The 27,781-nt window shown below is 37.1% G+C and overlaps 2 protein-coding genes across 5 annotated transcripts in view; one reads left to right on the forward strand and one right to left on the reverse strand.

The window, feature by feature from the left end:
• Hmbox1 (homeobox containing 1) overlaps positions 1-2,226 on the reverse strand; it is a 157,353-nt gene extending 155,127 nt beyond the window's left edge. For both annotated transcript variants that reach the window (XM_026398848.2, XM_026398845.2), the window contains exon 1: positions 1,972-2,226. The gene's annotated coding sequence lies outside the window, so the exon portion shown is untranslated. The remainder of the gene's footprint in view (positions 1-1,971) is intronic.
• Positions 2,227-2,651: 425 nt separating this feature from the next.
• Ints9 (integrator complex subunit 9) overlaps positions 2,652-27,781 on the forward strand; it is a 91,911-nt gene continuing 66,781 nt past the window's right edge. For 2 of the 3 annotated variants that reach the window (XR_013342394.1, XM_026398872.2), the window contains exons 1-2: positions 2,652-2,755; positions 26,875-27,002. Coding sequence is in view for 2 of the 3 variants with exons in the window: in XM_026398872.2 (XP_026254657.2) it covers positions 2,747-2,755; positions 26,875-27,002 (137 nt within the window). In the remaining variant the exon portion in view is untranslated. Of the gene's footprint in view, positions 2,756-24,127; positions 24,182-26,874; positions 27,003-27,781 lie in introns of those variants that run through there. The other variant, XM_026398873.2, reaches the window with a different exon arrangement.

Here is a 27,781-nt window from a genome sequence, read left to right on the forward strand (position 1 = left end):
ACATAGTATATTTATATGTCTTTCAGTTTTTATGAAATCTAAAAGTCTCTTAGTGATAGGTGGCAGACCCAAGAACTGATAAGGTCTGGACTAAATATGTAATAACATTAATTTCTCAACAGTCTAACTAGAAATTATGTCAATTCCTTTAGTCATTTAAAACTCTATGACACTAAAAATGTGTCACAGAGGGTTACTGAAGAACTTATATTTCAGATTGAAGGAAGCACCAAGTATATGATCTTAAGTTCTCCTGGTGTAATGTTATTAAATATTAAAGACTGTGAGAAACAAGAGACGTTGCACTCCTCTTCCTTTTTTTAACTCTAATTGAAAATTCAAAAGTCAAATTCTCCAAACTTGATTTATAATCCAATTAGATGGAGCAACTTAGTTGTGTGATTTTAGTAAGTTCCATGCAAAGCACTGCAAACCCGATATGATAATTACCTGTAGCATAAATGCAAAATAAAAACATATACATGTCTTTTTCATTTATTGACGCATTTTATGGTAAAATGATAACAAGCACAACCATATTGGCACAAACTAAGTAAAAAAGCACAGAAGGCATTATGCTCATCAGGAAGAAAACTACACCATGTCAAGGAAGGCAGGAGGAAAGGGGGAAATAAAAAGGAAGAAGAAAGGATGGAAGGGAGGCAGAGAGGTAGAGAGAATGCAAAGGTTTCTGGACATGCAAGATTCCAGAGAAATGGACCTGTCATATCACTCTACCCTGTGTGATACATGAGGTTTTGCAAAGGCTTCAGACTACATAAAGAGAGAATCACTTTACACCATTCAACTTTACATAGTATGGTGTCTTTACTGCCAACTGCATTCCTCCCCGCACTCACCCAAAGCTTCCTCACTCTTCCACACCATCTTTCAGGCAGATGCAAGACAGAACAGGGCGGGGTGGAAGAGAAACACAAGCGGCGACTTTCAGCGCACCCCCTTTCCCCGCAAACAATTCCCAACAGTTTCTCTTACTACGAAATGAAGTCGTCCTATCTCAGGACACACAGCAGACATTCCGTCTCTTCAGAAGACAGACGCGTACACAGCCCAACAGTCCTGACCCCCAGCCCACGCCCCCGAATTTTAGGTGACTATGAATTTTTTTGAACAGGAAGACAACAAGATACCTCTACCTACTGTTTCGGGGTGAAGGTGGGTGGAGGACTCCTTTCAAAGTAGCCCCAATAGTGTAACCCAAACACAGTTCCGGAATAAAATATTAAGAAACACTTTTCCTTTCCCACCTATCCACCGACTTCAGGATGCCGAGAGCCATCTCCGCGCCACGCCACCTCCACAGTCCTCCAGCCCGGAGTTTGGGGTGGAGATCTGTCCGGGAGGGGCGGGGCGGAGTGCGCGCCGGCCGGGGCACGGGACCCGCCGAGCCGCCGCGCCTGCCGGCCCGCACCGCGGCCGCCCGCCGTCCGGCACCGGGACGCGCGCACGCCGCTCAGCCCAGGCCCGCGGGAGCTCTGCCTCTGCCCCTCCAACTTCCCATCTCCAGACGTGCCTCACACCAGCACGGCGCCCGAGTGCGCGTCACGCGGCTGCCACCACAGCTCCACAGCTCCACGGCCCGCACCGCCCGGCACACCTCGAAACCACCTCGCAGTTCCCGAACTCCGGGCAGGAGACCCAACCTCCGGAATTCAAACCTTCCGCCCCTCGTGGAGGAAGCCCGGAGCCCAGAGTTGCAGAGCCGTCGACGCCTCTCAATTCCGCCCCTCACGAACTGCCCCACCCCACGCCCCGCGCCCGGGTCGCCCCCTCCGCAGCCCCCAGCTTCCTGAACTCTCCTCTCCAACCGGCCGCTGAGGAGACCCATCCCCGGCGCCCACTCACTTTCTCCCCCTAGCTCCTCAATTTTCTTTTTTTTCTCTTAAAGTGAAGAGAAACAAGTGAGAAAAGAGACTTGAGGCAGTCCGGCTTCAAAACCGCTCGACTCACCTCCGAATCCTCGCCGAGTTCCCTTGCCCGGCACAGCCCCCTCCCCAACGTCCCGGTGCGAAGGGCTGGGGTAGGGAGGAGGGAGGCGGGAGGGGGTGGGGTGTCTTCTGCGTGGGGCGCCCGTCGGGAGGGGCTGGGAGGGCTGAGGCCGCGCAGGAAGAGCACAAGGGGGAGGGGAGGCCCCTGTCTCCCAGTTTCCCCCTGAAAACCTCCCTTGTCTCAATCACATCAGACTGACTGTCTTTGTCTGGTTGACAACCGCCATATTGATATCAACAGCCCCGCTCCCACCTGCTGCCGCCGGGCGTCCCTGGGAGTTGTAGTTTCTGCCTCCCTTGAGTATAAATGCAGGGCTGGGCATCTGGAGGCCCCAGGGAACTACAGCTCCCGGCAAGGCCCGCGCCCATCCGCCTTCCCACAGGGAGGCGGGGTAAGGGGAAACGGAGCTGCGGGGACTACACGTCCCAGAACACCATGGGTGCCGGGGCCTTCTCGGGGACATGATATCATGCTGGGGCGGAGAGGGAGGATGGATTGGCGGCGGAGATAAATTTGAGTTAAGTTCGGAGAGGAGAGGAAGGAAAGGGAGAGGTGACCACAGTTCCCGTCATGCTTTGGGAGGACTACACTTCCCAGGATGCCCCGGGCAGGGGCGCGAGGAGGAAAGACTGCAAGTCCCGCGATGCTCTCGGCGGCCGGCGGCGAGGTTGAACCGGAAGGCGCTTGCTAGGCTTGAGGAGTGCGGAGACTGGTGTAGAACCACCAAAAGTCTGAAATGAAACTGGTGAGTCTCGACTCCTAGGACGGACGGCAGAGGTGGTGCGGGATGCTTTTGGACTTCGTCGTTTCCACCTTGGGCAGGGAACCGTCGCGAGAAGGGTGGCAGATAGGGAGCTGGTGGAAATTGAGGGGGCCCGAGGAAGACTGTGGCTGCTTTTTGTGGTGGAGGTTTGAATTCGCTCCCTTGCCTGTCCTCCCCATACACTCACGCACGCAACTGCGCAGAGGTCTCAGTCACTCTCTGGCGGGTCCCTTTGGACAAACATGAGGCCAACTGTCACCTTCCTTCCCCTTCGAGTTAAGGCTAGGCTTCGTCCGCTGGGTTCCGTCTTCTTAGCTTGCACCTGCGGCTCTTAACCTATTTCCAACTCGAGTCTCCTCTTTCCCTACCTTTGTTGAGAAGCCCGATTGGATTTGAACAGAAGTCGAAAATATCTGACTGAACCTGCTTGCTTCTTAAATTTCCTATTACAGACACCTAACTGTCCTTGAAATTCAGAGAAAGCAGTGGCCAGAGCGCGAACTTGAAGGATTTGAGTCTCAAACTCTGCCTCGGATTGGGATGCACAGAAAGGAAGTGTTAGGAATTCCAGGTTAGGGCTGGGGTAGACTGCATGATTCAAGGCAAGTTGGAGCATGCCTGCCTTCTTGGAGAAGTCTTGCATCCCAAAGCTCAAAAGCTTGGTTTCTAGGAAAGCTTCTCTGACCTTTGTTTTGAGCCATTTTAACTCTCATGGTGCACACAGTCCTGACAAGTTAGTTTATTCCAACTCTACTGGATTAGTGATAGCATAATTAAGAAAATAGAAAAGCAGGTGTGTAATGCTGTTTCTCAACCTTTTAAAGTCTATGTTCTTGCAGCCAGCTTATTATTTTCTGTGATGTCACCCAAAAAGAAATGTTTGTTTTTATTTTTTAAGATTTATTTATAGTTATTTTAATATGCTTTTCCAATGACTACAACCCACCTACTCTAATTTGATAATCACCAGCTGTTTTCTTAGTGAAAGTCAGAAAGTCTTAAGAGTAGATTCAACTCCAAAACTGTCTCCCTTGAAGCCATTTAGGAAAGGGGAAGGATACAGGTTAGTAAGCCTTGAGAATATCTTTGCCTCTGTGTTAGTGTGCTACACATTTAACAGTTCAGATTGAAAGTTACAACTCTTGCCCTAAGGGAAGCCCTTGCTACCTAAGGAAGAAGATAGAAGAGCAATATAAAATTTCAATTCACTTGTGATCACAGTAAAATAAAGGCATATTCAGGGTTTGGTGAAATGAGAGAACAGATGATTGGGGAGGACAACTTTCTGGAAGGTGAGATTGAACTGATAAAAAGGTTAAGTAGGAGCCTGGGAATGTAGCTCAGTGGTAGAGTGCTTGCTTAGCATGCATGACAACCTGAGTTCAATTTCCAACACCTAAAAAAAAAAAAAAAAAAAAAATAGTGGGACAGGACCTTCCATGAAGATTTCAACCTATAGGATCAAAAGAGCTTGGCACCTTAATGGTTGAAACATGGAACATATATCCTAATAAAAACTAAATCAAGACAGGTGTGGCAGTGCACACCTGTATCACAGCTACCCTTGAGACTGAGGCAGGAGGATCCCAAGTTTGAGCACAACCCGGGTATCTTACCAAGACCCTGTCTCAAAATAAGACTTTGAAAAAGTGATGGGGATGTAGTTCAGGTAGAATGCTCCTGAAATCAAATCACTGATACCACATACAAGAAAAAAAGAATCATATTTGATATGCTCAGTTTAGTTTCAGAAGGCAGGCAACTGTGAAAAAGATTTTGATTAACACATTCATGATGGTATCAGGCATTACTTTACATACACTTTGGTTTGCTCATGAAATCCTGTTTAATTTATTTAGAGATGTGAAAACATGAAAAGCAAAAAAGAAAATGACTTCTTCTCTGTAAGAATCAAAAGATGCCTCAGAGAAAAAGGAAGTGTTTCTATTGATATTCCCTCCCTCTTTACTTTCAAACCATGGTTGCATACTAAAAACTTCTGAAGTTGAAAGATTGATGGCCTATAATGTGGAATCTTTATCAAACTACCAAAGTAGTTTCAAAAGCATTGTTCCTCATTAAGTTAGACTTTTGTGTTGTGCCTCCCAAAGGGTTTGCATACATCTTCCTGTGTCCTGAAATTTTTAGCCCTGTGTACTGCTTCAGGAATATGAGGTAGGCTGCATTTACATCATAAGGGCTGGGGGTTTAGCTCAGTGGTAGATCACTTGCATAGCAGGTGCAAGGCCCTGGGTTCGATCCCCAGCAGCCCTTCCTCCAATAAAAATAAGATTAATAATCACAGTACACAGAAATACATTTTGTTCAGCACATTCTTGTTTTTGAGATTAAGACTTTCCAAAGTATCTTTGGAAAAAAGTATCTGTCTTTGTCTGGTTGGCAACCGCCATATTGATATCAACAGCCCCGCTCATATCTTGGTGATTCTGCTTCCTTTATAAAAGTTTCTTGAATAGGTCTATTTCTCTCCAGTTTCACTAATACTGCTCTTTTCACTTAACAATTAAAATGCAGTAAGACTAACTGGTCTCTGCATTCATTCTCTCAAATCCATTCTGTACTCTGCATCCCAGCAGTTGTTTTAAATGTGTTCCATAAAGCTTCCTTTGCCCTTAGGATCAAGTCTTATAATTCTTAACTTGGTTGATTTGGCCCTGAAGAATATGATTCTGCTAACCTTTTCACGCCCATATCTAACTTTCTTCCTTGCTCTTTCCCCCCCCCCCCCCAATCATTTAGGACAAGTTTAGTCTCTTGAACTCACCCTTTTCTCTTTCGCCTTTGGAACGTTGAGTATGTCACATTGCCTGCCATAATCATTTTTTGCCTGGCTAATGTCTTCATATTTCAAGTCTCTATCTAAATAGCACTTTTTCAAGTTCTTCTTGAATTAAGTACTCCTGTTAATTGCTTCCATGGCACCCTTCCTGCTAGTAGGACCTGTAATTATATGTTTAGTATCTGTCCTCCCTCATGTAAACTTTTATATTCCGAGAGCCTGACAAAGAGTGTGACCTCACTAAATAGTTGAATAAATAATTTCTGAAGGACTGTCAAAGTATATGAATAACATTGAGAAAAAAAATCACAGGCGAAGTTAACAAAATTACAGTAAGCCATAATCTTTGGAGTAAAAAGAATAATTGTTACCTTTTATAGAGCACAGTGCCAGGCCTTGTGCTAAGTACTTATACAGTGTCCCATTTAATCATTTCATCTGGGTGATAGCATTCCCATTTTACAGATTAAAAATTTGATATTTGAGGATGTGAAATAAGTGACTCAACAGTTACTCAAATTAAAAAAATTTAATAGAGCCAAGATCTGAACCCAAGTCTCCCTGACTGAATAATCTGTTGCTAATTGGGGACAGGGACTCCAGCACCCTATACAGGGGGATTGAATGTGGGCCCCCCATACACTAGGCAAATGCTCTACCACTGAGCAGCATCCCCAGCCCTAGAAAGGAGGATAAAGTGCCTACTGAGAAATTGTATGTAAGGCTGTTTTTTAAATTAGCTTTAAATATTATCTAAAATTTTTAAAAAATATTTATTTTTTAGTTTTAGCTGGACACAGTATCTTATTTTTATGTGGTGCTGAGGATCATACCCAGTGCTTCATGCATGCTAGGCAAGCACTCTATCACTGAGCCATGACCCCAGCCCTATATTATCTAAATTTAGCTTCCAAATACCATTTGGTAATTGTCTAACTTTGCATATCTCTTTCTTAGTGGCTTTTCACCCACCCACATGAAGACAGTGTCATTCTAATGTATTGTTTGGATAGTGATCAAAGGATCTTAATCACTGCCTATATATATAATATTATGTCATATTTGGGCAACTTTAAAAATATTCATTGGTCTTTTCAATTAATCCTTTTAGAAAGAACAAGAAAATTGGAAATGTTATCTTCTAATTAGCTCAGTTTAGGATATGTTTGCTTATTAGAATAGATTGAGCCTACCCTAATGGCCAGTCAGCTACAGATAGGAACTAGACTTCACCACAGTCCTTATTAACAAAAGACCATAGACCACAAAATTGTTTAGTACATTTACAGTAAGTAAGTTGTAAACATCATGGCTAGAAATCTAATCATTCAAACAGATGAAGATTAAAGTGAACAAAATATTAAGAAGTTCAAGAATGTAGCACATGTACTTTCTAGATGGTTCAAGAGTTAGAATTTTATAGCTTATTCAGTCAACAGAGACTTACCATGCAACCACAGAATAACCTTGGCATTTAAAGTTTCAGCACTTTAAATTTTAAGCATTACATTTGACCCCAGAAATCTATGACATGGAATTATTTATATTCTTGCTGAGACTCAAATTTGAATATAACTTTAAGATTAATGATAATCCTTTGTGATTGAGCCGTCTGCCTCACTATCCATGGCTCTTCAGAATTATAGTTACTCTGTTGTGAAAGGTCTGAAAGAAAAGTCATTTGAATCTGTATTATACTATACTTATTGAATTTGATGAAGAAAATCTTATGCTATAGTTGTATTTACAATGTAAAAAGTTGAGAAGGCCATGAAATGTATTTTTCAATGGTGTTTGTGCCTTTGTGCAAAGTGTCGTTTCATTTCTACTGGCTCAAACTTTTAACTCACTGTTACTCTGGAGAAAACAGATGGAGCAAAGAAATGAATTCATGGACTACTCCCAGTAGAGGACAAGTGAACACCAAGTGGTGTTGTAGATTATATAGAAGATCTTTGCTTGAAAGGTGTGAATCCTACCCCAAGGTCAGTTTAAGAAATCATTAGAAAGGGATGTGGTTAATCCTCACCTTGAGTCTGAGCATGTTGGATTTTTTCTCTCCTGTTTATAGTCACAGAATTCTTTTAATTTCCTATAACTTGGATCCTGAACAGAAAATCTCTTGCTATACATAATAAGCATTCAAAAATTTATCAGTGCTTGATGCATCTATTGCAGTGTGGTTGTTAAAATGTCAACCTGCTTTTTCTCTTCTGTTTCTCCTAGCTGGTTGATTAGAGTGCCCTCATGTGTCTATATGATGTAATGTCATTTCAAGCCTTTGAATGGTCTTTTTATCACAAACTCAGTATGGTACGCTTTTTTCCTTTCATGATTTCCTCAAACTCTGAAAAGCTATGTGTGACATAAAAACAAGTTATATACCTTGTTCAGTAGTGCCCTAAATAGATAATTTACCCTTGGGCATTTCAGAGTCCTAATTTGTGACTCTAAAAATTAAGTCTTTTATACTTAACCAAGGCAAAAATAAATTAATAATAGTTGAATTGAAAAAAATAAACTTCCTTGCCTCTGGTTATCGGCAAAACCAGAGTGCTGCCCCACTCCAAACATAAATCTCGCTTTAACAGCAGTAGCCCATTTGTTTTGTGACTGGTTTGTTCTGAATACTTAAATCCCTCTGCCATTTGCTCTAGTGATCAGCAAAGAGTATTTGACCAAAAATTTATAAGAGAGCTGAGAGTGCAGTGACTGTTGAACTCAAAACCTAGCAACTTCAAATGGAAAAATTGTTCCTGGCTTTCTAAACACCACTGGGGGTCCAAGAATAGACCAACCTTCCAATCCCCTCCATCATTTATTTATTTACTCAACAAATCTTTCTGAACAGCTCTGGTAGGCATTGGATAAGGAACTGGCTGTACTTCAGTGAACTAAAAACAGATGTATTCCCTGCTTGTATGGAACTTAAAACTTAGTGGGTTTTCTTCGTACAGTTAAAGCAATATTACAGCAAATGCCATTGTGTAGAGAGATTGTTGAGCGCTGGCTGAAGTACTTTTGTAATATAATGATTAAATATGGATTTAATAGTATCCAATAATATACCTTATTAAAATTTTAATAGATAGTCTCAATTGCCCTGCAGTTTTCTATTTTACCAGTAGAATATGAGAATACGTTTTCCCCACCTTACCAGCAATTCTGTTTACTCTTACTATTTGTCTTACTAATGTAACTTTGTTTAATCTGTCCTCATGTCTTTCATCTACTGAAGGCTTTGACCATATTTACTAAACCAAACCAATAGAAGTGACTGAATGTGGGAAGATGTACCAGCAAAAGAAGCAAATTTCTTTTTATAATTTTTTTTCTTCTTTTTAGATATACATGACAGTAGAATGTATTTTGTCATATTATACATACATGAAGTATAACTTCCCATTCTTGTGGTTGTACACGATGTAGAATTAAACTGGTTGTGTATTTGTATATGAACATAAGAAAGTGATGTACACTTCATTCTGTCTTTCCTATTCCTTCTGTTCATTCACCTTTTTCTAATCCAATGAACTTCTGTTCTTCCCTCTCCCTCCCTTATTGTGTGTTAGAATCCATGTATGGGAGAGAACATTTGGCCTTTGGTTTTTTGAGATTGGCTTATTTCACTTAACATGATAGTCTCCAGTTCCATCCATTTACCGGCAAATGCCATAATTTCATTCTTTATGTCTGAGTAATATTCCATTGTGTATGTGTACCACATTTCTCTATCCATTCATTTGTTGAGGTGTCTAGGTTGGTTCCATAGCTTAGCTGTTGTAAATTGAGCTGCTATAAAAACTGATGTGGCTGGGTCACTATAGTATGCTTATTTTAAATCCTTTGGGTATATATTAAGACATGGAATAACTGGGCCAAATGGTAGTTTCAGGGCTGGGGTTGTGGCTCAGTGGTAGAGCACCTGCCTGGCATGTATGAGGCACTGGGTTCGCTCCTCAGCACCACATAAAAATAAATAAAATAAAGATATTTTGTTCTTCTACAACTAAAAAAAAAAAAAGTTTTCTGAGGAGTCTCCATACTGCTTTCTATAATGGTTGCACCAATTTGCAGTCCCACAAGCAATGTATGAGTGTGCCTTTTAGGGAAGCAGATTTCTTTGGTTAAAAATGTGCCATTAGACTCTGTAAAGAGAATTGTATAAAAGACCTAATGAGTTACTTAGAAATGCTGTTGAGTGGATGTTAAGGTGTTAGAATTGTGGGACTAAGCAACTGGGAGAAGCAGCTGGGCAAATAGGATTAAACAGCCGAGAAGATCCTGTTTACCCCTTCCCCTAGTAAAGGGCTGACCAGATAGATGAAGCTAGGAGTTTACATATTAGGCAAGAGAGCATGAGAAATAGAAAGAATGGGAATAGTAAGGACAGGAGGGGGAGTGGGGAAGACCTATGAAAATAGTGTCAGCTTGACAGCCCCAAAGTGCTCAGTAGTTAAGACTAAGAATTTACTGTGAGAGGGAAAAAAATGGTTTATATTGTCCCTGATTGACCATATATCTGAAGGAGAGCCTTAAAGATCTAAAATATTTAAATTTTATTGAAAGCACAACTGAATGAACTTTAGCTCTCTCAAAGATGGATAACCAGACAGATGATGTTCAAGAAAGGGATTCTTTAATAGAAATTGTAAAATTAATGCTTTTTTTGCCCTAAAGTAGTTTAATTTTTATCACTCATGTTTATGAAGGGATTGAGGGAGGTTTGTAATAAAACGTCTTCCATAATCCATTCTGAGATCTCTGCCTTGAAGCAGATTCTCTTTTCCTAAGTACAGTATTTCTACATGTTTCTAGTCCATTAAAATAGAGGAAAACATAATTATACATATTTAAGTCTCTCTTCCCATATCTTTTTTCCAGCATGTGAAAATATGGGACTAAAGCAATAGTTTTGATAATGTAAAGAATAGTATTATAATGGCTATCTATTTTTTTTATTTTTCAATAGCTTTTTAAGGTATAGCTTACATAAAATACACGCATTTGGGGGCTGGGGATGTGGCTCAAGTGGTAGCGCGCTTGCCTGGCATGCGCGGGGCGCTGGGTTCGATCCTCAGCAGCACATAAAAATAAAATAAATATAAAAAATAAATAAATATTAAAAATTCTCTCTCAAAAAAAAATACACGCATTTAAAGGGTTGAATGCAGTGACTTAATAAATGCAGTTGTGCAACAGTCACCAAAGTACGGCTTTTGAACATTTGCATCTCTCCAGAAGCATTAGCAGTTAGCCCCCATTACTACCTCCAGGCACATGCAACCACTCATCTACTTTGTCTCTGTAGATTTGCCCTTTCTGCTCTTTTCATGAATTATGTAATCTTTTATGTCTGATTTTCACTTAAGCTTAATGTTTTGAGGCTCATCATACTGAAGAATGTATCAATAGTTGATGATTCCTTTTTATGGCTCAATAATATTCCACTACATGAATATACTGTGTTTTGTTTATTCATGCTCAAGGTGATAGATATTTGGATTGTTTTCACCATTGGCTGTTGTGATTGTGTGAACATAGGTTTTCATTTCTGGTTTCTCCCAAGTTTTCAGTTCTTTTTCTTGCATGATTACAGTAGCTAAACCCTTCAGTACAGTACTGAACAGAAATGGTACAAGCAGATATCCTTGATTTGTTGCCCATCTTGGAGGGAAAGCATTCAAACTTTTACCACTAAATACGATATAAGTTGTATGTTTTTCATACTTGTCCTTTTTCAACCTGTCCTTTTCCCAGTTTGTTGAGTATTTTTATCATCAATAGATCTTGGATTTGTCAGAAGTTTTTCCTTCCTTTGTCAAGGTGGTGGTCTGGTGTCTATCAAAGTAGTCGTTTGGGCTTTGTCCTTCTGTTAATATGATAGATTTCCTTAATTGAATTTTGAATTTGCTGAACCAGTCTTGAATTCCTGGAATAAGTGCTGCTTGGTCATGGTATACATCCTTTGTCTATCTTGCTGGATTTGGTTTGCTAGTATGTTATTAAGGATTTTTGCTATGTATTCATGAGGGATACCACTTTATAGTTTTCTTGTGATATCTTCTGGCTTTGGTATAAGCGTAATGTCATTCTCATAGAATGAGCTGGAAAAATGTTGCTACCTCTATATTCCACAAGAGTGTGTGGAGAATTAATATTATTTCTTTAAATGTTTGATAGAATTCATCAATGAAGCCATCTGAGCCTTTCTTAATGAGAAAATTTTTAATTGACAAATTCATTGGTTTTACTTGCTATAAGTCTTTATTTGGGCATTTCTTTCTAAAAATTGTGGTAAAATATACACAATATGAATTAAGTAAAGCATTAAGTACATTTCACATTGTTGTGCAGCCATCACCCTTGTCTCTACAACATTTTCTTGATTGTAGCCATTATACATAACTTCCCATTGCCCCTCAGCCTCTGGCAATTACCATCCAGTTTCTGTCTATGAGTCTGACCACTCTAGGTACCTCATATAACTGGAAACATAGCAGTATTTGTCCTTTTGTGACTGGCTTATTTCACTTAGCACAGTGTGTGTATTCAAGGTTTATCCATGCTGTCACATGTGTGGGAATTGCCTTCTTTTTATATTCTGTTGAATGTGTAGACCTCATTACATTTAGCCATTCACTTTTTGATGGACACTGGGTTGTTTCATCCTTTTGCCTGTTTCAGATACTGCTGCTATGAACATGGGTATACAAAAATCTGTTTAAGCCCTCACTTTCGATTTTTTTTTAGTATATGCCCAGAGATGGAATTGCTGAATCATAAGGTAATTCTACGTTTAACTTATTGAGGAGCTTGCAATAGTATATTCCACAGTAGCTGCATCTGCACTGTTTTAAGACCCACCAGCAATGCACAGGGGGTTCAGATTTTTCCATTTTCTCAGCAACACTTATCAATTTTTATTTGGTTGTTTTTATTGTTTTAATAGCCATTCTAATGGGTGTAGTGGTTTTGATTTTTATTTCCCTAATGATTAATGATGTAGAGCATCTTTTTGAATTTTACTTAAGTAATATGTGTTTTTAAAATCAAACTGAATGTGTAAAAAAAAAAGCGGGGGCGGGGGGGAGAGGTTCCTTCTACTCCTTTATCTTCTCCCCCAGGGGGACAAAAATCAGTTTCTTATGAATATGTCAAAGGGATTCTATGAATTTATGTGCATGTGTGTAATTATCTTCTCTTTTGTTTTTTACATAAATAGTGCACAGGTTGGTTTGACATGTTGCTTTTTCAGGTTAGAAATACAAAGATCATTTCATTGATCAATGAATTGCCTCATGTTATAAAATTGGGTATCCACACCTAATGAATGAGGATCTACATTTAACAAGATCTCCATTCTTCTTGTTTTCAAGAAACTTTAATTCCAAACAATGACATGTTTTCAATACTCCTTTCAAGTATTTTTAAATATATATTTCTAGCAGACACTTTGTGTTTTCAAAGCCTAAAGGGAGAATTTGGAATTGTGGGTTTTAGCCTGGAAGATACAGTTCCACTACCCCCACCCCTCAACAATTTTTGTTACTTAAAATTTAAAGTGTGGTTTTTGTTGCTGATGTAAAACATAATTCATGAAACTAATGTTACTATTTCTCAAAAATACACTAATGCTATTGCTATAGAAAAATCATTTGGATAATAATCTGTTGTTTAGATATACCCTAATTTATCTTACCAAATCTGTGAACATTAGGTTGTATCCCATCTTTTGCAATTGCAAATCATGTTTTACAGATAATATCCTTTGTGAGAATCTTGGGAATTATCTAGAACACATCTAGTGGTAAAACTGATGGTCTAAAGGGGATATACAATTTCTGTTTAGTTTTTTTGCCAAAATGCCTCCATAGCAATTAGTCAGATTGTATGGTTGCCTCTAGCTATCCTGGTGCTGTTATCAATCTTATTTTTTTTTAATCCCTGAAAAGTGAAAAAAATGGTATGTCATTATAGTTTTGATTTTTTTCTCATGTGTAACATATGGAACATCTTTTCATATATTTAGGAAAGCCTTTGAATTTCTGTTTCCTTCTGAGTTCTTCTGTTCCTCTTGATCTATTAATACTCTAGTCCTAAACTATTTTGCCATATGTAGCTTTGGGGTGGGGTTACTGGGAATTGAATTCAGGGGCACTCAACCACTGAGCCAAATCCCCAGTCCTATTTTATATTTTGTATTTAGAGGGTCTCACTGAGTTGCCTAGCACCTCCCTTTTGCTGAGGCTGGCTTTGAACTCTTGATCCTCCTGCCTCAGCCTCCCAAGCCACTAGGATCACAGGCATATGCCACCACACCCAGCCATATGTAGTTTTGAAGTATGTTTTAATATCCTGTGGTTCTTTTGCTTATTGTTCTTTATTTCAGAATTTTCCAAGCTGCTCTCAAACATTTATTTTCTCATATAAAATTAAGACTTTTTGATTCTCTATAAAATTAGAATTATTAGTTCCAAAATTCTTTTTATATTTTTATTTAGATCAGATCAAATTTATAAATTTTAAGGAGAGAATTGACTAATTTCTTTTAGTATATAACTGGGTTTATCCAAGAACAAGAAATGTTATTTCCTTTACTCAAACTTTGTGGTTTTGTCGTATTAGGGATTGAATCAACCATTGAGCCCAACCACTGAGCATGCACATCCCCAGCCCTTTTTTTGTATTTTATTTAGAGACAGGATCTCGCTTAGGGCCTCGATAAGTTGCTATGGCTGACTTTGGACTCATGCCTCAGCCTCCCAAGCCGTTGGGATTACAGATGAGCACTACCACGCCTGCCTCAAACATTTTTAAAATTTATCTTTGTAGCATTTTTAAACTTCTTAATATAGCTCTTAGATGTTTCCTGTCAAATGTACATCAAAATACTTTTTATCTTTTTGATTGTGTCTGAATTGGAATCTTTTCCTACATAGTTTACATATAAAATGATGATTTATTTCTTGTATTAAGTATACAGTCTCTTATTGAATAAATTTCAGTTTAAGTGGTTTCCTAGTTGGTTCTTATGGGTTTTGTAGGTATATAATTTGGCAGATATTTATTTACCAATTGATGTTTACCATACTAGATGCTTTACCACTGAACTGTATCCCTGGCCCTTTTTATTTTTTGAGACAGAATCATTTTGTGTGTGCGTGCGTGTGTGCGTATGTGCATGTGTGGTGCTGGGGATCAAACTCAGGGCCTTGTGCATGTGAGGAAAGCACTCTACCAACTGAGCTAATATCCCCAGCCCATGAGACAGGATCTTGATAAATTGCCCAAATTAGTCTTGAATTTTTGATCCTCTTACCTCAGCCTCCTGAATTGGGACTCTAGGTGTGTACCACCCACCCAACCCCCCCAGCTTCAAATATCTTTCCTTTCTATGGTTATTTACATTGGTTTATACACAGAGCACAGTTTTTGATAGGAGTGGTGGTAGTACGTGTTCTATCTCTGGTGTGAATGACGTGCTGCTTTAACTTAACACATCACTGTGATATTGACTTTTGGCTTGAAATTTTTGTATATTTTAATTTATATGCTATAGCTAGCTTTTCTCTTACTCCATAATTTTTAGTCATTAGTAAAGTGAGATTCTTTTACATAGCCCAACAAAATTTTTTTTTCTAAGGGGAAGATCTATTTGTGTTTTATTGTTTGACCTAGGCAGTTAATTATATCTCGTGAGCCATTTCCAGACTTTTGGGCAAACAATAGGTTTTATAACTGAAAGTCTTACATAGTGCATGGCATACTCATGGAAGTAACAGACTTCTGTGACCTTAAAAGAAATTGTAAGATTTCCTTGGAAAACAGAACAGCCAGAAATAGTTTCTCTGTACTTCAGAGACAAGCCTGATAAAACCAAGAAATGTAAACAAATCAGTCTGTTAAAATAACCATAATTACCACACATACCAAAAAAAAAAAAATCTCTGTAGGAACAAAAAGTCTCAGGTGGTGGCTTATTTTAAATGATGCTTGATTCAAGCTGTGTAGATCCCATGGGGGTAAAAATGATAAACAGCTAGTTATAACAGATTTAAGAAGCAATAACAAAATTCCATTGTTTGGTTATATAGTTCAGTAAATGTTACTAAATGCCTATCTTGTAGGAAACTATCTTGTACGAAACATTCTTTCTACTGTGGAACATGTTAAAGATAAATAGACATAGACCCTGGCTGTCAGTAACTCACTAACAGCTGTAGACATACTGTATGGGGTACACTCTATTATGTGATCACATGTCATTCTAAAATTTTAATTAATTAATTAATTTTTATGCAGTGCTAATTATATCTTAATTAAGGATCAAACCCAGTGCTTCACACATGCTGGGCAAGCACTCTGCCACTGAGCTACAGCCCCAGCCCTCACTTGTCTCTTTGGTGAAGACACTATGTATTATAAAAGCAATAGTGAGTGACCTATGGAAGATTAGGGTTTTGAAAGATGAATTCCAACTAGAGAGTCACAGATTCCTCAAGAAGTAAAATCTCAGCTGGCTTAAAAAGTATATTGAGGAATAGGGAATATAGCCCAGTGGTAGAGTGCTTGCCTAGCATGCATGTATACTGTTATGGATTTCATCCCCAGTACCATAAAAAAAAAAAAGAAAAGAAAAAGTACTTTGGCTCGAAGATATGTCTGAATAGGAGGGTTATGTCATATTGGAGGCAGAAGGGACAGTTAAAGTAAAAAGGTTTTGTGAAGCGAGTTATTCTGTTTCTCCAATGTCAGGCAAGTACAATTTATTATTGTTTGTTTGTTTTTTGTTGTTTTCTTTTTTTGCTGTGCAGTACAGTGGACACATTTCTGCCCACTAACATCCTCCTAATTCATTAATTCCTAATTTATCACTTGAGAATGCCAACATGTTCATTATATGTGTATATAATGAACATGTAAGATCTGCACATTGTAAGGCGGGAACAAACTTGCTACATGTACTTTGGAGGAAAGGCTAGAAAAGTAGATTGAAGCCACAGCAGATGGGCGTTCACACAAGACTTAGTGGTTAGAATAGTAAGACTAAGCACCCCACTAAGCCTTGAAATTCAGCCCTTTGGAAATCTGGGACAAATAAGTAAGAATAGCTATATTTTACATAATTAAGGAAAACTTTGGAAGTGTGTAATTTTAAAAGGATGGCTTCACTGCAGTTGCAACAGCAAATATTTTGAAAAGTGACATATGATCAAAACAAGAATTAGGAGCTTAGCAAATGCATCAAAGCAAGTACAAAGTCAGAATTACCGCCTAGGACAGAGGATTGTGCTAAGTGCTTTGCAGAGGACCTTATAAGCAGTAACAGAGTTCACAAATTCATCAGGACAAAAGGCATCCTGAGGCCCAGTGGGACTATCTGGTGTCTTAGAGTATAAAAAGAATGCCCAGATGTGAAATAGGAAATAAACAGAAGCACTAATGAACTCCTTGGCTTTCATCTTCATTGAGATAGGGGAGTAGAGAGTGATCCTGTTCCTCCAGAATTGATAAATACATAGGATATTCCCAATTAGGTCAACATGAATATAGATACATCACTAGAAAGTATGATACTTAGAGTTGTGTTTGTGAATTTTTATACAGTAAAACTAAGACAAATTTAAGACATATAAACAGCTGCATGGTTGTTAAACTATGTGTGTGTTCATGCATTCACTGTACAGACTAAGATACAATTAGCTTTTGTTCTACCATCTATAGTATGTGACTTCATGTATGACATTACCAGCTCAGACCATTATATCTATATTCTAGCAAGCAAGGAAGAGGAAGGGTCAAAAAAGACATGTCCTCTCTGATACATTGTAAAAGTTGCATATATACCTTTTTAGATTTATTTCTTCTTTGCCAAAATTTACATACTTGACTACATCTAGGTCTAAGTGAGACTAGCAAGTACAATCTTCATTCTAGGTGGCCATAGAAATGGAATTCTACTATTTAAAAAAAAGGGGAATACAGATGAAAGGATAGGATTTTGATAAGTACATTCATTTTGAATATTTTATAGTTCATTTTGAATATTTTTATAATATAATGTATGGATTTATTCTACTGTTGAACATTTTGATTTACATTTCCAACTCCCACACAATGCTGTGGAAAGCATACTGTGTAGTTAATTTTTTGCACCTATCTAATTTTTTGCTTAGTATCAAATCCTAAGTAGAATTACTAGTTCAAAGACCACACATGCACATTTTAAATTATGATTCAATATAATCTTGAGAAGCGCTTTCATTTTTACCCACAAAATGAAAGGCCTCATTTCCCCATACTTTCTTGGTGGGGTTTGTTGTTGCTGCTGTTTTCCCTTTACTAAGTTATAAACTGAGCGTTTTGTCTTAATATAATTTTATTTTACATTTTCTACTGGATTTCTGTTAATTCTGCATTTCTGTTACATCTTCAGATGGGTATTTTTGGGCCTTTATATCCTTTCATAAGTTACTTGTTTGTGTTTTTTTGCCCATTTTTCTGTTGGAGTGTATTTCTTGCCTTATTCATTTGTTACAGCTCTTTGTAAATTAAAGATATCAATTTTTGTCTTGGTTGATTATTTTTTCCTTTCATTGAATTACTTTTTGCCTTAAAATTTCTTAGGATAATGATTAAATCTATTGGTATTTTCTCCCAGCATCATAGCTTAAAGATCAAACTTTTAAAGTCCTTCCTACAAATAAGCATGGTAGCACACACCTATAATCCCAGGATTCTGTTTCAGTAGAATGTGCCCTTCCTTTTCCCTGCCACATGAAAAATTACATATAGTTAATTTTTTGCACCCATCTAATTTTTTGCTTAGTATCAAAAAATTTAAGGCATGGAGTGTCTCCTGATGATCCTCAGCAATGACTTAGGTGTGTCAAGACTGAGAAAAGTTTGCAAGTCCTTGAAAAACTAAGTTCCTCATTCTTAAAAAGAAGTATTTGGATCAGTTGATCTGATTCCTTTTAGCTTGTTCAATTTTCTTCTATTTTCTATTTCAGAAGGTAAGTTTTAACAGAATATAGTGCCACAGACATGTCTTGATGACAGATGATATAAAAAACCAAGTTTTGGTTTACCCAGTGAATTGATGGAATAATGAGAAACAAATATTTTTTGTCAAAAGAAAGTTTAGAAATAATCTAATGAAATCTCCTCATTTAACAGATGAGAAAATTGAGCCCCAAAGAATTTAGGGTTTCATTCAGGCTAATAGTACCTTAGAAACAAAATTAGAACTAGTGTTTATGCCCAGGTCAAATGAAATGTTGGGTGCACACAGTCCAGCAATGAAAACTGACTCTGATGTCTTTAAGCCAAAAATAAATTTCCGCTTTGGGAAACAGTTTGATAGTTTTTTATAAAGTTAAACATATTTACTTTATAATTCAACAATCCTATTTTTAATTACCCAAGAGAAATAAAATTGTAAGCCCCTTCAAAGGTCTGTATGTAAATGTTTAGCCATCTCTATTCATAATCATCAAAAATTGGCAATAACCCAAATGTACATCATTTTGTGAGTAGATAAACTGTGGTATATTCATATAGTGGAATATGTCTAAGCAATCAAAAGGAATGAACTACTGATGCTTGCACCAAGGATGACTCTGAATTATTGGGCTGGTAGTAAGTCTTTTTAATTTTGACCCTTCTGATAGTGTGTAGTTTTAATTTTGACCCTTCTGATAGGGTTTAGTTGTGTCTCCTGTGGTTTTAATTTGTACTCCTCTAAGGATTGTTGTTGGGTCTCTTTTCACTTGGCATCCATAATCTTCAGCAAGTGCCTGCTCAGATATTTTGTCCAACTTAACATGTTGTTTAGGGAGTCAAAGAGTTTTGGTTTTTCTAATTTTCTATTTTCAGATTCTTGCAAATACTTTTAATCTTTAGGTTGTCTTATTCACTCAGTGTGTGGCAGGGTGTGGCTCAGTGGTATAGTGAAGACTAGCAGGCTTGAGGCCATGGGTTCAGTCCCCAGCATAAAATCAAAAAACTGATAATTCAGTTATTGATAAAATTTTAGTATGTTTACCAGAACCTAGGCAAATAGATCTACTCTTTGAAGTAAATTTTATGGAATATAGGCATAGATCAAGTTATTTCAGATAAAAATTTTGTATTTGAATTGAAATACACTCTAAGTATAAAGTTCACTTCAGATTTTGAAGACAGTACAAAAAAGTAATGTAAAATATGTCATTAATATTTTATATTGATTATATGTTAAAATGATAATAATGTAGATATATTGAGTTAAATAAAATGTAGTATAAAAATTAATTTCACCTGTTCCTTTTTACTTTTCTAATCTGACCATTACAAAATTTAAGATGAAGTACATGGTGTGCATTTTATTTTTAGTGAGTAGTGCTTTTCCAGAAATTTTATTGTTTTAGATCTTCCATTTAATTCTATGATTCATTTTTAATTCAAAGTCCCCTTTAACCTTTCCCAGTATTTTATAATTTTTTACAGAGCTAAAAGTCTGATAGGCATAAGCAGAACTACTTTTTTTTTTTAAAGTCTGAGGTTAAAAAGTTTGTGGTTTTATCATTAGGAAGTACCATGTTTTAAAAATGCTAAATATGCTAGTGTACAACTAGTCAGAGATATGGAAATGACTCGCAGTAATTTTAATTGAGAAATTGAATACTCTCCCTTCTCTGTTCTACATAAGTATTCTAGCAGGGATTAGATAAGTACAAGACAAGCTCAGTATTGAGGGAGAAGTTAGATGACTAAGAAACCCTATTATCAGTTTTATTTCTAAGGTGCTTGAATTTTTTTTTTCCCCTAACCATGCTCTCTAAAGTAAATCTGTTGTTCTTTATATCATACATTATCATATATTTTCTTATTTCTCATATTTTAGTGGAATTATTTGAGAAGTATTTAGAACTTATGGTTCAAGTACAAATTCAGTGTGTTATTAGCTGTGTGATCTTTAATCTTTATGATTAAAATGGTGACAGTAATGTGAACTTAATTCAGTTGTAGAAGATGAAATTAAAGGATAGGACACATTCGTCAATATATACTAAAGGTAATTCATACAATGAAATTCTCAGTTCCTAATCTTCTAAGCTAGAGACTACTTTAAATTTAGAGTTCCTTTTCCATTGTCAATGTTTATGTACTCATGAATATGTATATGATATAAATATACTTAATAACATTTCTGGCAATTAAATAATAATATCATTTGAAATTCTTTTTCATAGTATTATAAAATTTTGTGGAATCTTTAAGAAAAGGGTTTTGCCAAACTTTATAGGACTAGAAGGCCTCAAGGAGTTTATTAAAAGCACTAGTGTCAGGGCTAGGTGTACATCTCAATTGTAGAACACGTACTTAGCATGCTTAAAACCCTAGGCTCAATCCCCAGCACGGGGTAGGAGGAGAAGGTTGATAGCACAACCTCATTCATTTAAACTGAAAGTCTAAAAGTTTCCTTTTTTCTTTACTTTCCCAGAAGGCCTTATCTTGTTGACTCATTCTTCTCTTGAGGTAACATCTCCTTTTATTCCATTCCCATTGTCACATCAGTAATTTAAAATTTTGTTTACTTTGCACAAAGACAAATACATTATCAAAGTGAAAATTGTGAACCCTTATTACCACTCAACATAGTTCCTTGAAAAGTAACAAATATCCCTACCAAATGCTTAATTATTAATACCAAAAGAATGGTCCATTATGATCTTCTGAATTTTTTTTTTTTTTTGGTACCATGAAACTTTTGTAGCCTAAAGAAGACAACTAATGATGTTCACAAAGTAAGAATAATTGTGCTCAAATGTCAGTACTCAAAAAGTTCCAGGTTTTGTGGCATTTTTAATTTCAGATTTTCAGATTAGGAATGTCCATCTGTAATAAATTGGAAGTCCAGAAAGTGAACATCCTCTCTAATTATTGTACTTCTATGTTTGGGTAGCTATTCTTCCATATGTAAGTTTCTTAAGTTCCATGAAAAAACAGTTTGGAAAGAATTATTATTTTTTGTAACTAATTTTCTCTTTTTCCATTAACATGTAAAAATTTGTACACCGTTTCTTTTATGATACATTTTAATTTTTGCCACATAAATGGTATTACAGTTCTTACTTATTTTGGTACTGGGGATTAAACACAGGGGTGCTTTTACCACTGAGCTACATCCCCTCCCTGCCCCCGCACCCCGCGTTCTCTTTTTTTAGACAGGATCTCTCTAAGTTACTTAGGACCTTACTAAATTGCTGAGGCTGACCTTGAATTTGTGAGCCTCCTTCTCAGCCTCTTGAATGGCTGAGATTATAAGCATGCACCACCATGCCCAACTCTTATTTTACTAATTATTTACTGTTGCCACATAAAAACTCACTTAAGTTTAATGTACTAAATTTTGTATCTGGCAATCTTGATGAGCTATTATTGGTTGTAATAGTTTATATTTAGAATGTCTTCTCATGAGTGAATAATGACAGATTCATTTTTCTTTTCTAGTCATTTTCTTTTATTTTTCTTATTTCACTATATGACATTTTCAGTATAGTGTTGAGTTAGCAGTTATAGTGGGTATCCTTGACTTTTTCTTGACTTTGAAATGACAGTTTCTCAGGTTTCATGACATAAGATTTTGGTTAGAAACTCTTTATCAAATTAAAGAAATAACCTTTCATATAGAGATTGGTAAGAATTCTTGCCTTCAATGGGTGCTGAGTTCTTTTTAAATATTTTTCTGAATCTACCGAGATTTGTTTTCTCCTATATTCACTTATGTATGAATCATAGTAATAGATTTTTCTAATATACTGAGAAGCAAAACCATTAGATAAAAACAATTCCCTAAAATTCATTATTGTTTTAAAGGTGGATTTGAATCAGAAACAACTAAAATCACTATTCCACTGCCAGGGAGAATAGCAAGCTGAACGTCTTTTCTCTTTTCTAGTAGGTTTCCACAGTGGGTATATGAGTGGTTAATTAAAGAAAAGAGAAAAAAAGAAGAAAACTGATGAAACTCATTTATTAACACTACCACCTATTTAAAAAAAAAAAAGTTTCATTCTGAAACAGAATGAAAGAGTTGTTGGCATTAACTCAACCTGAAGGTTATATAGGTTTACATTAGAGATTTAAAGGAAATTTCAGCAGTAAAAATTGTTTATAGTGAGAGTATCTTTCTACTTTTTTGAATGAAAAGAAAAACTCAACAAAGGAAATTACTGCTTATGATGGACTGCCCAACAAAGTAATTTAATCTCTTTTGGAGCTTTGTTTTGCCACGCATTAGTCAGCTAGCTAACTCTGTTTAGAACTGGACTATAAACTATATTCTCATCAATTTAAAGTAGCATACCATCTCTATAAAACAAACAAAAATTAGGTCTCTGACCATTCTTTCTGTCTCTGTAACATGGTGTGTGTGGTGTATTGGTCCAGTGCCCTGACTCTAGAGCTCACTCTCATTGGTTCACATCCTGGTGTGGCTTCTTACTGCTTTGGGACCTTGTGCGTTTCATAATCTTTCTTTTTTATTTTTTTATTTGTAAAATTGGAAGATATTGCCTACCTCATGCTATTAAAGGAATTAAATGTGAATTTCTTGCAGAATGCCTGACACCTACCAAACACCATATGATAGTACATTAACTGAACATTATTATAAGTTCTTTAAACAATATTGGGGGAAAGAACATGTATCATGTTAAGTTTGTGGTTCTTTTTGTAAAAGACTATTTCCCACAACCAGTGATAATGACTAATGATTTTGTTTTGTATTTTAACAGTGGTAAAAACATAAATCCTCATATATTAGAAGTATAAACCAAAAAGATTATACCTAGTCTTAGGGGAACACAAATGTCTAATATACTAGTAAATGCCACCACAGAATATAAATTCCTTCTACCAAACTTAAGTGACCTCTTGTTCCCCTTAATGATACTATAACTGTACAACTAAAATGAGCACATATTATGTGCTAGGTGCTGTGTCCATTCATTTAGTCCTCATAACAATTCTATGAGGATAAAATCTACTTCATTTCACAGATGAGAAAACTGAGTCTTGTGAAATCACACTTTGTGACATCTTTTATAGATGAGGGCTACTAGGATTAGAGCCTAGACAGTGTTACCCCAATCTCCTGCTACATGAAACTTCACCAAATTGCATGTTAAAATTAAAGCTGTTTATCAAATAGTTGACTTTCCTTAGGACCATTTAATTACCTTCGGGTAGCTACTACTAAGGTTATATTTGCATTGGTGACATTCTAGATGGTCTGGCTATAATGTATGAACAGTGGAACAGATCTGCTACGTAACAGTTGTAAGTAGGAAAAGGCTTTTTGGAAAGCCTTTTGGCAGCAGATTTCAAGAGGCATAAAATGCTTTATATTTTCTGACCTAGTTAATGCCACTTCTGGGAATCCTCTAAAGAAGTAGTCCAGCATGGAAAAAGCCTCAGCACTAAAGCGATCAGCACAGCTGTGTTTATAGTCCTGACAACTAGAGGCGGCCCCAGATGCTCAGCAGTGAAGGAGTGACTGACTGCCTGATAAGCCATGGTGTTTACTTAGTCAGTAACCTGAAGTCAGTGCTGCATAGGTGAGGGAAGTCGTCGTCATGATTTTTAAAAGCAGCACACAAAATGATAATCTGTAAAAATGAAAGTCGGATTATGAAGAGAATGGGATTGGTGCATTGTATTTTTCTTTCCAATTTTTTTTCAAACTTTTTGTAGTAAAGACTGATTTCTAATTTTAAGATTTGATTCACATGATGACTTCTGTTCTAGTGCCTTTCTCTTACGACCCTCACTGCGCTGCTGAGCGGGTCAGTGGCAGCATCCTGGAGGCTTACGGAGGGGTGGTTCTGGAGGCAGTCAGTCTCTGGGTACTCAGTGAGGGCTTTTTTTTTAATGATCTGTTCTTTTTATTTTTCCCCATATATTATAGTTGTACATAATGGTGGGATTGTTGTTTCATATTCATACACATACACAATATAGTAACAGTATAATTTGGCTAATACCACTGACCAGAGCTTTCCCTTTTCCTCCTATCCTCCTTCCCCCAGCTCCCTTTCTTCTACTCTGCTGATCTTCCTTCAGTTTTCATGAGATCCTCACCCTGTAGGTGCCTCTTTACTAGTAGCATGAACTGTGGCTTTCCCTGGGTCTCGGTGTGCTCAGGTGACCACAGTGCAGTTTGGGAGGCAATGGTGGGCCCTTGAGAGTGGGGGGAGCTCATTGTGTTATTGGCTCTTAGACAAACCTCAAACTATCTGAAGCAGTTTCCTCATCCATCCAAATAGGCTGATGAGATCAGGGTCTTACACTTTTAGATGCTCTGAAACATGTTTCTTCCTTTTGGTTCTTCCTCTTTCTTTGTCCTTAGACAAAAGTAACAAATGTGAGGTCTTTCAGCTCACTTCTTTGGCTGAAATCTTTTGAGCAGAACCTTTTATATATCGGTCATCTATCTTCTGGTATGCTTTCTTATCCATAATTTAGAATTAAGGGTGAAGATAAAAAAGATTTATTCTGTATGGCTGGCTCAGTTTTCACTTACCTTTTGTTTTCTGATTACAAAAATATAGTAAATACTAATTGCTGAATGTTTGAAAAATAGAGAAAGCTGAGAGAAAAAAAAATTGCAACATAATCTTTTCACCCAGAAACGACCATTATATGCATTTTGTTTTATTTCCTTCCAAGTTTTTTCTGAATACCTTATTTTTTACTTTTGAACGGAGAGATATAGGAAAACTATTATTAGAACATTTACTATGATTGGAACAAATCTTACATGATGCTTTGTCTTCATTTTGAGGTAGTCTCTATCTGTGACAGATATTATTTGCCTAGGATAAAGACTTCAGCTATCATTGAGGAATCAAGTGTAGGTGAGATAGGGTTATCTCTGACTTAATTTGTAGTTCTGATATCTATCAAAGAAGGAACTTATGTAAAGTTTAAGTACCCAAAAAATGATTCCTAGACTTTTGAAAGATGATTACAATTTTAAATAATTTGTTGTTTTCATCATAAATACTTTTGTAGCTTTTCAGAACATGTAAGAAATTTTGATTTGATAAAATTAACCATTATACATAAACTTGGAATAAAGAAGCTTGTAAAAACACCCACAATTTCTTGGCTGTTAGCCGCCTCATTTTTAGAACATGCAGTTTAAAAGAAATCATCAATTCCTATAATGTCCTCTGGGAAAAAGGAGAGAATTCATTCCATGAACAGAACCAACAGAACAAATATTTGAAAGACTTGGCCTAAGCAGTGGATGACTGTGCATGGCTGGGCTTTGATGTAGGATTACTCTGATTTGTCCTGTCCTTGTGCTTAAATCAGAAGGAAACTGTGGATTTGTCAAGGGATTAGGAACATTGATTGCTCTATTATCTGGCTTTGCTGTTCAAAGGAGGCTTCTACAGAATGGCTTTACAAGTGGGGGAAAAGGTCTTTGCCCATTTTTCCATTTGTTTCTTTCAGAACACAGTAAAATTATTAAAGGTGACAGGGTGTTTCCCATATAACAAAACTTCAGTGCAGCATAGCTGTTGTCCCTACTATACTTAGGAGGACATGGGAAAAACTTCAGGTCAGTGTATTTGTCTTGCCTTTAGCACTCCCCTTTTGTACACCCTTGTAGACTGTACCCTTTGACTTTTAAGCTCTGCTCTCTCAGGTAAGAGACTCCTGATTAGCTGGAATGGGTAGCTCACCCTCCTGCTTAGTGTGTGCACATCAGGCAGCTCACTAGGCCTTTTGAGCCATTTCTTCTGACAAGGCTGAGCCATAAACTTTTACTGATGCTTAATAGCCAACCTTTCTAACCATGTCCTCTTTAGAAAATCACTTATCTTAGTTACAGGAGAGGAAAAAACAAACGTAGAACACAGTTGGAGGATTCAGCTTAGAGTTTCATTGACTTGCACAGTTTAAGGCAGTACTTAAGTATAGCTGGGAAGTATAGTGTGAAAGCTGAACAGATAGCCATAGCCTTAAAACCCTCCAATTTGAACAACTGTGGCCCCTCTGAAACTGCTTCCCTGAGATGTAGCTTGGTGTCTTACAAAAAGTCTGATCTATGATCTGAGACTTGATTGTTTTGTACTGTGAGAAAAAGTAATGCCCAAGCAGTTAAGTGAAGGTTGTGTAGAGATTTAATTGAACTTACATGCTGTTCTTAGGAGGAACGATTCCCAGTTTTGGTTAGTTCACCTTACTTAGACTTTTTCTGTAATGAATATTGATAAAAATGATGTAATTTTCTTTGCAGTATTGCCTGTCGGGTCACCCAACCTTACCATGCAATGTGCTCAAATTCAAATCAACCACCATTATGTTGGACTGCGGACTGGATATGACTTCTACCCTAAATTTCCTTCCTTTGCCACTTGTTCAAAGGTATGTGCTATCATATACTGAGACAAAATTAGCTTTGGGTCAGCTGGAAAATGGTACCTGTTAGTATGAAATTTACCACTACCTGTGTGTTGTCCCATAAGTTTGCTTTATCTGCAAAAATGTTCTTTACCAAAATAATTTCCTTTGGCTATGTTGGTAGAAAATTTCCTATTGATTTATTGATTGACTTCTTTATTATAACTTCTTCTGGGCTTCTGTAAAATGTTCCTGCATCTGCTCAGTGCAACTAAGGTCATGTATAATTCATCTGTCTTGCTAATTCATATAGAGCTAATAAATGGCTGACTGATGAGCCCAAGAATTCATTTTAGGATCATTTAACTGCCTTTGCAGGGACTTGACATTGCAGAGTCTAACATTTCTTTCTAGTGTGTACATTATTTTCATGTTAGTCAACTTGAGATATCATACAACTATATACATAGCCCAGGTTTATGTCTTAAATCAGATAGATTGCCTTGGGCCTACAATCATCACTGTTTATACTTAATTAAGATTTCATTTTAGGAAATTGGTTTCCCAGCTTGCTACTACTTAGAAGTAGCAGTTTATAAGAAAAATGGCTAATTTTTAGAATCAAGTATACTCATAGGAGCAGAAAAATGATACCACATATAAGAGAGGAAATAGAAAAGCTATCTAAAACAGATTTAAGAGCTTAAAAGCATACCTAGCTGAGTAAACCATCTAATTTATTTCAGTTATTCCTGAAGACATCACTGAATGTCATAATTATTGAAAGTGATAACCTCTGAACT

Source organism: Urocitellus parryii, chromosome 14, assembly GCF_045843805.1.
Source record: "Urocitellus parryii isolate mUroPar1 chromosome 14, mUroPar1.hap1, whole genome shotgun sequence".
NCBI classification, from domain to species: domain Eukaryota; kingdom Metazoa; phylum Chordata; class Mammalia; order Rodentia; family Sciuridae; genus Urocitellus; species Urocitellus parryii.